This window comes from Pipistrellus kuhlii, unplaced genomic scaffold, assembly GCF_014108245.1.
Source record: "Pipistrellus kuhlii isolate mPipKuh1 unplaced genomic scaffold, mPipKuh1.p scaffold_m20_p_30, whole genome shotgun sequence".
NCBI lineage: Eukaryota > Metazoa > Chordata > Mammalia > Chiroptera > Vespertilionidae > Pipistrellus > Pipistrellus kuhlii.
The window spans coordinates 4,146,971-4,160,504 of NW_023425530.1; the positions used below are offsets into that span (position 1 = coordinate 4,146,971).

General features: G+C 40.9%; 1 protein-coding gene across 8 annotated transcripts; it reads right to left on the reverse strand.

Moving 5' to 3' along the window:
- Window positions 1-876: 876 nt before the first annotated feature.
- On the reverse strand, window positions 877-12,643 carry ZNF266 (zinc finger protein 266). 8 transcript variants are annotated; one of them, XM_036459661.2, is made up of 6 exons: window positions 12,179-12,643; window positions 8,735-8,816; window positions 7,658-7,853; window positions 5,036-5,146; window positions 4,470-4,653; window positions 877-4,122 (listed from the first exon to the last, which is right to left on the reverse strand). In XM_036459661.2, exons 3-6 carry the CDS (start codon window positions 7,689-7,691, stop codon window positions 2,622-2,624), a joined length of 1,830 nt encoding a protein of 609 aa, XP_036315554.1. In that variant the 5' UTR covers window positions 7,692-7,853; window positions 8,735-8,816; window positions 12,179-12,643; the 3' UTR covers window positions 877-2,621. The 8 variants fall into 8 exon arrangements, with proteins under 8 accessions (XP_036315554.1, XP_045445142.1, XP_045445138.1 ...); XM_045589186.1 differs by having other exon boundaries at window positions 5,048-5,146; window positions 7,658-7,784; window positions 12,069-12,643; XM_045589182.1 differs by having other exon boundaries at window positions 7,658-7,784; window positions 12,069-12,643.
- Between the last annotated feature and the right edge of the window lie 891 nt (window positions 12,644-13,534).

Sequence of the window (13,534 nt, forward strand, 5' to 3'; positions counted from 1 at the left end):
TCAACTCATGCACCAAAGGGTTGCCAGTTCATTCCTGGTCAGGTCGTGTGCCCAGGTTGTGGGCACCATCCTTGATGGCAAAGGGATGGGGGGAGACATGTGTAAGAGGCAGTTGGTCAATATTTCTCTCACACATTGATGTTTCTTTTTTTCCCTCTCCTTTCCTCTAAAAATTAATTTTAAAAAATCTTTTCTTAAAAAACTGTTACACTTACACAGTGGAATACTATGTAGCTGTAAAAAAGAGAAAACTCTTACCTTTTGCAATAGCATGGATGGACCTGGAGATTATTATGCTAAGTGAAATAAGCCAAATAAGCCAGAGAGAAAGATAAATACCATATGACCTCACTTATATGTAGAATCTAATGAACACAATAAATTGGTGAACAAAATAGAACCAGAAGCATAAATACATGGAACAAACTGACACCTGTCAGAGGGAACAGATAGGGGGACTGGATGAGAGAACATATGTGTATAACCTATGAACACAGACAACAGTGTGGTGATGGCCAGAGGGAGAGGTGGGGGCTGGATGAAAATGGGAAAATGGGGGCAGGTGGTGGGGATGGAGGACATCTGTAATATTGTCAACAATTTTAAAAAGAAAGAAAAAAAAATATTACCACAACTTCTATTCAATGGCTAAAATTAGAAAGTGCTGGTCAGATATTTGGAACAATTAGAATTTGAATGCATTAATTTTATAATTATAGGTGGAATAAACATGTTTGAAAAAGAATAATATCTACCAAACTAAACATGAAATCTACCCTTAGATTTACTAATCTTATTTCCACGTAAAAAGAATTTACCAAGAGAAATAAGTGTAAGTCTGCCAAAAGAACAATTAGAAGGCAAAGAGACATTATGTTGAGAAAAGCCAAACACCTAACTGTACATAATTGTATTTTAACATATATATAAAGATCAAGAACAAGCAATCCTAATAAATTGTAATAAAAGTCAAAACTGTGGTTAGTCTTCTTGTTTTGAGATCACAATCAACTTACATACATGAATCTTTCCCTTTGGGCAGAGTGACTTAATGGGACTGGACTACAGAGATAACAGTCTGGGGCCACCTCTATATAATAAGTTGATGTGCCAGAGGATGGCAATAAATAAGCAAAATGATAATGCTAAAACTTGCCCCAAAATCTAAGAGGCTGTGTACAGCCATGATAGTGAAACTTACAGAGATGTTCATGGAACTGCTGCTTGTTAGGTAACTTAAGCACTCACTATTCCATTTGAACCAATATTGGTTGGTAAGACCAATAATTAGGAAAATGACTGGAAACTGGAGCCCACAGGCACCTATGCATCTATCTCCCTGTCTCACGGTCCCACTAAAATGAAAATAAGAGATTTTATCCTCTGCTTTCTAATTCTTAAACTATTTTAGACAACTCTAACCTGAAACTGCATAAGGAAGTGATTCTGGGAAATGAACTCCCAGCCATGCCCAAATTAACACACAGAAACCAACCCAACCAGCTTTGATTCAAGCTTTCTTCTCACAAGATCTTTTTTATTCTGGAAACATTGGGTCCAATTCCCAGTCATGAGCAAAAACAAAGAACAAAATACAAAAACTACATATCAGATGAGACATTTCTTTCAATACCTTCACACTTATTAATTTATGCTGAAATTACTTATGAGACAGAAAAGCCTTTGAATTGATAACTTCACAAACAGTAGTTTTTTATTAAAAAGGGGGAAATATTGAAAAGGCAATCTCCAGTATTTGTTGTACTAGTTCAAAATGAAACTACCAATTACAAAAGAAAGTTATAAAAGAAATTACAAATACAAGAGTCCATACCATAATCACTGCACACTTAGAGAATGATAGTTTATCAGAAACTAATTTTTTGTTTAAAAAGGATCACTGTTGTCTGCATGTGAAAAAATACTTAGTAATGAAAATATTTACATCTGAATCAAAATAAAAGCAACTCAGAATAAAACATATTAGAGCTAAAAGGTATTGGAAGGATATTTATCACCCTAAATATTCATATCAGAAAATTAAAATCAGAACCCTGGCCAGGTAGCTCAGCTGGTTAGAACATTGTCCTGATACCTCAAGGTTGTGAGTTCAATCCCCAGTCAGGGTACCTACAAGAATCAAATAATGGATACAGAAATAAATAGAACAAATTGATCTCTCTCTCTTTCTCTGTCCTGATACCTCAAAGTTGTGGGTCCAATCCCCAGTCAAGGTATCTACAAGAATCAAAAAATGGATACATAAATAAATATAACAAATTGCGCTCTCTCTCTCTCTCTCTCTCCTTCTCAAATCAATATTTCTCTGTTCCTGCCTCTAAAATCAATAAATAATTTTTTTTTAAATTTAATTAACTAAAAACCAGAAATCAGTGAACTATATTCCACTTTAAGGGTAAGCCACTGATCTTTGAGTCTAGTATGAATTTTCTTATAGACTTCTTATGAATTTTGACCAATAAAATGTGATATTCATGAAGGCAATACCACATGGTTTACAAAGGTTTTCACTCAGGTGTAAATTCTCAAGTCTTCATGAATATGAGCAATAATTTTCTTTCTTAGAGGAAGTTTCTACAGTGTGAGATCTCATATGTTGCCTAAGATTTCAAAAGCTTTGCAGACATTCCCATACGGCTTACATTTATGTTTTCTCTAGTGTGAGTTTTTACATGTCTTCGAAAGTAGGCAGGGCAGACAAAGGCTTTCCCACATTCTTTACATTCATATGGTTTCTCTCCAGTGTGGCTTCTTACATGTCTTCGAAAGGATGAGGGACAACTAAAGGCTTTGCCACATTCTAGACACTCAAACGGTTTTTCTCCAGTGTGCATTCTGGCATGTACAGTTAGGTATGAAGAATGACGAAAGGTTTTCCCACATTCCTTACATTCATAGGGTTTCTCCCCAGTGTGCGTTCTCATATGAATCCTAAGAGCTGAAGGATAAATAAAGGCTTTTCCACATTTTTTACATTCATAAGGTTTCTCTCCAGTGTGAGTTCTTACATGTACTGTAAGGTGGGAGGAACTAATAAAGGCTTTCCCACATTCTTTACATTCATAAGGCTTCTCTCCACTGTGAGTTCTCAAGTGTTCAGTGAGGGATGAGGAACGACTAAAGGCCTTCCCACATTCCTTACATTCGTATTGTATCTTTCCAATATGATCTCTCACATGTGCTCTAAAGGATGAGGGACAACTAAAGGCTTTTCCACATTCCTTACACTCATACGGTTTCTCTCTACTTTGATTTTTCACATGTGTATTAAGGGAAGTTAAAAGATAGAAGGCTTTTCCACATTCCAGACATTCATAGGGTTTCTCTCCAGTATGTTTTCTCATATGGATACTTAAGGAGGAGGGACAATTGTAGGCCTTCCCACATTCCTTACATTTATAAGGTTTCTCTCCTGTATGTGTTCTGACATGTACAGTGAGTTTTGAGGATTCACTAAAGGCCTTTCCACACTCTTTACATTCGTAAGGCTTCTCTCCAGTATGAATTCTTATATGTATTATAAGGTGAGAGGAAGAACTAAAGGCCTTCCCACATTCCTTACATTCATATGGCTTATCTCCACTATGAATTCTTTTGTGTTTGGAGAGTGAGGAGGAACAACTAAAAGCCTTCCCACATTCCTTACATTCATAAGGCTTATCTCCACTATGGATTCTTTTGTGTTCTGTGAGGGATGAAGAACAGCTAAAGTGTTTTCCACATTCCTCGCATTCATAGTTTGTCTTTCCCATGTGAATCTTCATATGTGCCCTGTAGAATGAAGAACAGCCGAAGGCTTTGGTACACTCCTTACATGTGTAGGGTTTCTCTTCTGTTGGATTTTTCATATGCTTCTTGAAACAAGCGCGAAAATAGAAAGCTTTCCCACATTCCTTACACTGATAGGGTTTGCTTCCAGTGTGAGAGCCGATGTGATTCTTAAGGGATAAATGATCTGTGAAGACCTTTTTGCATTCATGGCATTCATAGGATTTTATCTCAGTAGTTCTTTTGGGCATATTAAGATTTGAAATTTGGCAGAAGGTTTGTCCACACTGATTTTCTTCATTACGTTCATAGATGTCCTCCACCACATTACTTCTTTCAAAAATAAAAAGCACATTGTTAGTAATAAATACATTTTTACCATTTTCAGTTAACTATGAATGTTTTTGCCCTGTCAAGTTATAAGCTGAAAGTTCTCTGAAAGGGCTCTACAATAGCCAATATTTATCACTGAATTTTTATTAATCAGATTTTTCTCATAATTGCTTACAACTATCAAACATTGAAGTCCTGTCTCATTCATAGGGTGGGGGAATATCTTATGAAAATTCTTTATGAAATCACAATTTTTGACCAAGTTTTATGTACATGTTTTTTAAATTTCATGACATTTTAAGATTCTCTTCTGAGGTACTTACTTTTTTTTATATGAATACACTCACCTCAAAAGTCTTTTGGGGTTTTTGTTTTTATAATCAATGCAATGGTATTCCCAGTTTTTGTATAAAATGGATGACCAGAAATCATTTTTTTTGAATCTTTCTATTCTCTGTTGATTGGATGATTTTTCTTCATAAATGTCTTGTGAAGTGACTGATTTATTACTTTTAAATTGAGTCTTCAAACCTGAAACAAAAGTTAAAGGTACATATGAGCAAAGGGCTTTTGGCACTATGGCTGTTTCAAGACTTTGGTAATAAGCACAAGGTCAATATGGTAAACAACCTACTAAGAAATAATTCCATGAAGAGTGAGACTGATGGTAACATGAATAGAGTATTATTAGGAGAATAAAACAAAAAGAAACTGGATAAAATGTACATGACCAAATACTAACTTACAAAAAGGAAAGTCTTTTCCAAAAACAAAAGAAGTGTAAGAGGACTAATAAAAAGTCATAACAGTAATCAATGGTGTCTGTGCAAAATTTGCTCTCAGACAAAAGTTTCATTTTGCTTTTATTTTATGTTTCCAAATGTAATATCCCCCAACCAGGACAATTTCTCACAAGAATTCTTGCCTTCCTGGGGCTCCCTATGGATAGTCCCTCTCTTTGATATCTCCAGGTCCTCCTCTTGTTTCCATTGGGAGATCAGACAAGGTGTTTGTAGTGGATACCCTATTAATGCAGAAAGGCATATCACATGAAAGAAAAAAATGAGGAACCATAAACATTTCCATGAGACAAGGCAAAACTTCATTCTTCTGATACTATAAAGATGGGGCAAGTGTGAATTTAATTATAACAAAATTTATGTCCAAAGATTTTTAAGGGAGAAAGGGTTGTGACATAGCCTTTGATGTCTAGAACTGATCTTTCATATCTAATCCTCAGTATAACTAGAAGTTGGTCTGCTACTTACAACCAGGACATTTTGTTCTCCTGCTGAGCACAAATAATCTCACAGAATACCAATCTTAGACAAGGTTACGCTAATATCATTGTAAAATGAAATGAGACCATTTCAAAATTTAGTCTAAGGACAGGCAAAGATTTAGTCTAAGGATAGACACTGTGCCACCCACAAAATACCCAATAATAGAATTTTTCCCACTTTCTATTAGCATCCAATCTACCCAAGTGAGTTAATCCAAGTGGGTTAAACAGTGTTCACCCAAAACCCGTATCCAGCCCTGGCAGGTGTGGCTCAGCAGTTGGAGCATTGGCCCATGCACCAAAGGGTCATGGATTCAAATCCAAGACAATGGAATATTCTATTCAGTGCTAAGAAGAAATGAACTGTCAAGACATAAAAGAACTTTAAATGCATGTTACTAACTGAAAAAAGCCAATGTGAAAAGGCTATAGACACGTATATCTTATAATTCCAAATACATGACATTCTCGAAAAGAGAAAACTATGGACGTAGTAAAAACATCCATACTTGGCAGGGGTTAAAAGGGAAGGAGGGATGCATCGACCGGGCACAGAGGATTTAGGACAGTAAAACTACTCTGTATGATATTATAACAGTGGGTATGTCATCATATATTTGTCCAAACCATAGAAGGTACAGCACCAAGAGTAAAGCCCAATGTAAACTATGGACTCAGGTGCTGAAGATATGTCAATGCAGGTTCATCAGTTGTAACAACTAACCCACTCTGATGGGGGATATTGGTAGCAGGGAAGGCTGTGCATGGGTATAGGGGCATATGGGAAATCACTATAACTTCTGTTCAACTTTTCTGTGAACCTAAAACTGCTCTAAAAATAAATAAATGTTTGTGGGTGGTTTTGTGTTGTTGTTGTTGTTGTTTTAACTCATGTGTAGAACCTCAGAATACTTCCTTTTTGGAACTAGGGTCATTGCAGATATAATCACGTTAAGGTGAAGTTATACTGGAGTGGGGTGGGCCCTAAATCCAATAACTAGTGACCTTATACAGAGGGAGAGACTTAGAGACAGAGAGAAGATGGAGGCAAAGATCAGAGCAATGTATCTGCAAGTCAAGAATACCAAGGATTGCCGAAACCAGTTTGGCTCAGTGGTAGAGCCTCGGTCTGTGGACTGAAAGGTCCCGGGTTCGATTCCGGTCAAGGGCATGTACGTTGGTTGCGGGCACATCCCCAGTGGGGGGGTGTGCAGGAGGCGGCTGGTCAATGTTTCTCTCTCATTGATGTTTCTGGCTCTCTATCTCTCTCCCTTCCTCTCTGTAAAAAATCAATAAAATATATTAAAAAAAAAAAAAATACCAAGGATTTGTTTCTGGCCACCACCAAAAGCCAAGAAGAGATAGGCAGGAATTTTTCCAAAGAGCTTTCAGAAGGGGCAAGGCCCTGCTGACACCTTGATTTTGGACCTCCAGATTCAGAAATGTGAAAGAACAGGTTTCTTTTGTTTTTAGTCATCCAGTTTGTAGTATTTTGTTACAAAAGGCCCAGTAAACTAATACAGCCTACTCGCATAGACCCCTCCCCAAATCACTCAACCAAAGTTCAAATCCTGTAATATGTATTTTCTAATACCCTCTTACTGTGACACCCCACAGCTCCCTATGTCATGTGTTCTCCCTTGAAGCACTGAGTAATTAACCCAACTTGTTTAACATTAGGTATGTTGCCGGCGGTCTTTTAGTCAAGGGCATTGATGGCAGCAAATTCTCAAAAGGTCCCAAACCATAAACCTCCCTGGGTCCCTAAGAGACCCCTCAAATCTATGTGTGTGTGTGTGTGTGTGTGTGTATATATATGTGTATATATATATATATATATATATATATATATATATATATTGATTTCAGAAGGGAGAGGGAGAGTGATAGAAACATCAGTGATGAGAGAGAATCATTGATTAGTTTCCTCTAGCACGCCCCCCCTCTGAGCATGTGCCTTTAACTGGAATCGAACCCAGGACCCTTTAGTCCACAGACCAATGCTCTATCCACTGAGCCAAACCAGTTAGGTATGCCCACACTTTCAACCACAATAAAAAGTCAGTTCAACACACAGATGTTTCTTTTCATGGTGAAGCCCCTAGCCTACAGGTTCCTTGGGGTCAGTGACCATGTCTATCTTATTCACCAATCAACTGCAATTCTTCAGCCCAAATCATCGCATAAGAAATAAGGTTGAGTTGTCAGATTTGTTTTCTAAACATCCAAATAAAGGAATGCTGCTATTCTTACCGAGTGAGGCCAGGTTCCGGAAGTTCTCCAGCATCACCTCTCTGTAGAGGCTTCTCTGAGCACAATCCAGCAAAGCCCACTCCTCCTGGCTGAAGTCCACGGCAACATCCTCAAAGACCACTGAGTCCTGAAACACCCCACATTCTCTGATCAGAAGGTATCAACTCCCCAGATGTGTTCAGGAGGATGGATGACGCTGACAATATAGGATAAAGGAGCTGAGAACCCAGTCATGGGGAGTTCTAAAGATTTTATGCTCTCCTAACATCGACCCCTGGACTCAGCTATCAGATCTTTCTCCCCACACACCCTTCCTGACTGATCAAATTCTGTCTCCCAGACTGAATGAAACTTCTAAAACACTCAATTTATCTCTTCATGGTTCAATGGTAAACAATTCCAATCTTATAATGATCCAGAACAGCCCAGGACAAATAGCAAAAATGAGATAACTGGTCTAAAAATTAAATACAGCAGGTCCTTGAATGACTTCATTTTGATATAATATTGAGGAGATGCTGTGAGAACTTAACTCATCTATACCAATCTATGGTGAAACTGGTTTCCGTATCTGTTGTTTTGCTTTAAATCGCAAAACCTATCAATAATGTTAGGTGAGAAACAATTTCACCTGCTTCCTTCTCTCCCACTAGACTTTGAATCAGCACAACGAAGGGTCAAATCTGGATGAGGTTTTAATTAATAAAAACGCACCGAGAGAGAGGGAGCTTTCCTTTATTTTCATAAACCCGAGAGGCCGAGAAGCACAACTTTTCAACCCAGGCCCGCAGCTGGCCATATTTTCTCAGGCTCTAGGTCAGGGCTAAATCCAGCCTACCACCTGTTTGTGCAAGAAAAGTTTTATTGGAACACAATCAAATGTGTTTATATGATGTCTACAGCTGCTATCACACTACAGTGGCAGAGTTGAGTTCCAACAGAAACTCAGGCCTTCAAAGTCTAGCATACTATGTAACCCAAAAAAGGAACAGGTTGCTGATCCCTGCCCTAAACAATCAGACTGGTGAACTGGTGAAATGGGAATATTCTTTTGGAGAATCATTAGCTTTTACCTACCTGTGTCATGTTTTCCTGTGACTCAGCAGCTCTTCTTTCTTCGTCCATTCATGAAGAAAGGCAGACGATGGAGAAGTTATAGCTGAGGCGGGAGAAAAAGGACATCACAATTTAGATCTTCCTACAATTTGCACACTCATGAGCTTGGTTGCTGCAGCACATTATGAGTTACCATTCCACCCGAAACACACACACACACACACACACACACACACACACACACACACACTACCCATACATGCACATGCATTCACCCAAGACACCCAAGCAAGCACATTCTGATCTCGTAAGAAAGTGGAGCAATGTTACCTCGTGTAGAGCTAGAAACTGCTCTGGTTCTTGTTGGCCTTTTTTTTTTAAAGGTTAATACCTTCGATAGTCCCATTTTACAGGTAAGTTAACTGAACTCTAAAAACTTAGCTAACACTAAAATCAATTTGCCCATAATAATGAAAAGCATAAAAAGTTCCAAGCAAAACCTACAACCTGAAATTCTTATATTCCTGAGAATATACACTCTGTCTCAAATCCAAGAAAGCACTGACTAATATACCAGACTTCTGGGTGCTCCGTTCCCAATATTCCTTACTTCTGAACCCCTTGGCAAGCTAACAGGCATTCCTGCTCAGCCCCTGATCAATGGACCTTCCCTCCCATAGGCTGCAGGATCCCTGAAACCTGGTTTACGAGAGAATCAACTAACGAAATTCCACACAAGGAAGCAGAGAAGACTCCCATGCTATCATCCTCATGCTAAATGCTGCCTGTACAGAAGCAGAAAATAATACTTAAGTGAAATGAGGAAGGTGTGTCATCTCTGATAGTAATGTCTACAGGGCTGCTTTACAAATTTCCAATAATGAAAACACAACTGTTTCTTCCACAGCAGTACTAAATAGTCAACCACAGACTGTATTAATAATATGTTCCATGCGAGCAAGCATGATGTGAGACTTGGAAAAGAGATGCCCACATCTTTGCAAAGAAATTATTTCTATTTCATAGAAACTCTGCAAATCAGATATTATTACAACTAATTTATAGCTGAGAAATCTTAGAGTCAATTAACCACTAACCACGTACTCAATGTTACCCAGTTAGAAAGCTGCCTTCTCAGGGTGTGTATGCAGGTCTATTTATCTCAAGTCCAAATGGCCAATGAATATATTTCTGAACGTATATCTTACAACCTCGTTGTTTGAGAGGCCCTTATTCCCTAACATTACCAGGGACTGGCCTAGAACCCTGTTGGACACACTGTGCAGAGTAGACAAATGAAGTAGTCTATTCAAAGGTTTTATCTTTGAGCAAGGATGCTTCTCTTAAGGCCCCTACTGCCTGCTCTTTCATTGCGTATTTGTTTATGTAATATTTCCCCTGATCCTATCACATGCAGTCACAGGAGATGCGGCACTGAACAAAACAGAAAAATACTGAAGTACATGGACTTCATAATTATTTTAAGGGAGGGCAGTAAATTATGATAGCAAAATATCAAGTAGTGGTATACGCTATATAAAAATGCAGTGCATTGCAGGAATAAGGAGATGCACATATACTTATCTTAGGGAATCAGTGCTACTATATGGCAGGATAGAAGCAGAAAATTAAAATAACTGTTTCAGATAACAATGGAAATCCATAGCTGGTGTGGTAGGTATATTTTTATACTTATAAATACCATCAATTCCCAGAGAAGAAAAATATCAGTATCAATAGGTTAACTACTGACTACAGCCCTAACAAAGTCGGGAAAAGAATAGCATAAAGGGTTAGAAAGAAAAGTGAAAATGAGGCAAAATTAATGATACTTTAAAAAACTAATAAACAGAATCAGAAAAGGTAGCAATCTGTCCTTTGAAAACTAATGAAGTCGACAAACCCATGGCAATTCTAAAAACAACAGGGCACAGATAAAGGAAGTTACAAATGAGTCGGATATTACCAGGGAGATTATAACAACAACAAAAAAACTAAGGGAAGAGATATGAAAACATACAGGTAAAGAATAAATTTTGAGCCGAAACCGGTTTGGCTCAGTGGATAGAGCATCAGCCTGCGAACTGAAAGGTCCCAGGTTCAATTCCAATCAAGGGCACGTAAGTTGGTTGTGGGCACATCCCCAGTAGGGGGTGTGCAGGAGGCAGCTGATCAATGTTTCTCTCTATCTCTCTCCCTTCCTCTCTGTAAAAAATCAATAAAATATCTTTTAAAAAGAATAAATTTTGAAAGAGAAAAATACAATTTTCCAGCAATTATTTAAAATATAGAACTTGATTATATTCAATCATTAAAAAAAAAATCTCCAATTTAAAACACACCCATGTAAGAAATCGCCGAAGCCAGTTTGGCTCAGTGGTAGAGCGTCGGCCTGCAGACTGAAAGGTCCCAGGTTCGATTCCGGTCAAGGGCATGTACATTGGTTGCTGGCACATCCCCAGTAGGGGGTGTGCAAGAGTCAGCTGATTGATGTTTCTCTCTCATCAGCGTTTCTAGCTCTCTCTCCCTCTTTCTCTCTCTCTTCCTCTCTGTAAAAAATCAATAAAATACATTAAAATGAAAAAAATAAAATAAAACACACCCATGTAAGAAATAAATTGTTTAACCAACAAGCTCACCAAATAAGTAAAATATTCAAAATTCTATGGGTGGGTGGGACTATTTTCTCCAGTATTTCCAAGACCAGAAAAAAAAAAAAAGATATCATACACATTAGTGCAAATAACATATTAGTATAGTCAAGAAATGAAAAATAAAAACATTAATCACAAACCAAGTTCGTTTCATCCTAAGAATAAAATGTGGCTGAAAATGGAATCATCAACTAATAGAATTCACCACATTAACATAAAAAGATTATACAAGGTTTGACTTACTAGATACAAACTAGTGACTGATCTATTTATATCAATGTTCATTGGTGATAACAATATAACCCAGCAGAACTAGAAGGGGACGAGTTTTACTAGGGGGGAAAAAAATCCACCCATACCTACAGTAAACATCCTACTTAAGGGTAGAATAACTCCCTTTGGGATAAGAGACAACGAAAGGATACAAATTCCATGCTATTTTACATGGAACTGGATGAAGGTCCTGGCAGTACAATAAAGTAAAAAAAAAAAAAAAAAATACAAGGTACAGTGGAGGTGGGAGAGGCTGAAACTACAGTTTGCCACACTTTGTGTGTGAAACTCAAATAAAAATCTACAGATGATTAAAATGTATAGCTGCTCGGCGCGGAGGATCATGAGAGCATTTAATAATCCGTTCACTTTTACGCACCGGAATATAATGTAGCTGTGCTGGCTTCGGCAGAACACACATTACATACCATGTAGCAGCCGGATGCCTGAGCGGGGTAGAACTAAGGTTTAATACTCTCTCCTGCACGAGGAGGGGAGGAGAAGAGACGGAGCGGAGGCCAAGGTCAGCCGCGCTCACCGGGCACGCCGCGGCCGAAGTCCACGGATCCGCGCGGAGGCCACGAGGGGAGGCTCTGGTCCCGCGACCCGAACGGCAGGGGTGCTTTTCCTCTTTGTGGGAAGAGAGCACAGGACGCCTTGGGAGGACGATGAAAAGAAGGTGATCGTCCCATCTACTTCGCTCTCGCTCCGATCGCTGGGCCCAGCACAGAGTTCGCAGCCGGCCGCGAGCGGGGCGCACGGGGCTCGGGAACCGGGGGCTCGGGAACCGGCGCGGCGGCGGGAGGCCGGGCGCGGGGTGCCGGCGGCGGCCCCCCTTGATCGCTGGCCTCCCCGCGGCCGAGCTCTCCGCTCCCGACGCCAGGGGCCTGGGGGAGGCCGGACCGAGGCCGCGGAGGCCGAGGACCCGGGGGAAGACTGACCGCCGCCGCCGGGGGGAGGGTGCGGGGAGTCCGGCCGGCCGCTCGCGCAGGCGCAGAAGCGAGCATCGGCTTCCGGACGGTGCGCTGCCCCCGGCCACCGAGGCGGGGGCTCCGGGGCTGGGAAATGGGGTCCGGGAGGCGGAGGGACTGGGACCGGGGGGAGAGGGGGTGCGGAGCGGGGCGGCGGTGCTTCCAGCTCTGAGTGACCAGCTGCCAGTTTCCTGCCAGGAGAGACGTGGATGGGTCCTGGGACCGGATCAGCGCTGGAGTCGGGGTTGGATGTCAATGGGGCGGGACCAGGTCGGTGGGATAGACCGGGTCAGTGGGGTGGGACCTGGTCAGTGGGGTAGATCAGGCCAGTGGGGTAGATCAGGTCAGTGGGGTAGACCAGGCCAGTGGGGCGGGACCAGGTCAGTGGGGTGGGACCAGGTCAGTGGGGTAGATCGGGTCAGTGGGGCGGGACCAGGTCAGTGGGGCGGGACCTGGTCGGTGGGGGGGTACCTGGTCGGTGGTATAGACCTGGTCAGTGGGCAGGGACCTGGACAGTGGGGTGGGACCAGGTCAGTGGGTTAGACCTGGTCAACGGGGCGAGATCAGGACAGTGGGGCGTGACCAGGTCAGCGGGGCGGGCTTAGTTGAATATCAGAGAGGCAGGGCTTACGGTGGGGCCAGGCCGAGGAGCGGGACTGAGGTAGACCCCAGGGCAAGAGGCAAGGTAGGGCCTCCAATCCAGGCTCTCCAGAACTGGAGAACTGGACACAAAACCTAAGCCTACACCGATCCATGAGACCTCCCTTCCACCTAGCCAGTCCTCTCATTAGAATGGGCCAGCCTCTGCAACACTCCTGTCCTCTTTTTTAAAAAAATGGAGTGGATATTGTTTTGTAAAAAACTTACGGTCTGTAAACTGTAGTGTGTGCCCACATTTCCTGTGGCCCCCAACCCTGATGCTG

Bases quoted from the DNA above. Each gene is read 5' to 3' on its own strand.
- ZNF266 (XM_045589182.1), bottom strand. From the start codon at position 8,782: ATGGACGAAGAAAGAAGAGCTGCTGAGTCACAGGAAAACATGACACAG. The intron at 4,654-5,035 runs GTGAGAAATTGT...CTTTTGTTTCAG, and splicing joins CCAGGAAGGCAAGAATTCTT to GTTTGAAGACTCAATTTAAA. The intron at 4,123-4,469 runs GTGAGTGTATTC...TATTTTTGAAAG, and splicing joins AACCCCAAAAGACTTTTGAG to AAGTAATGTGGTGGAGGACA.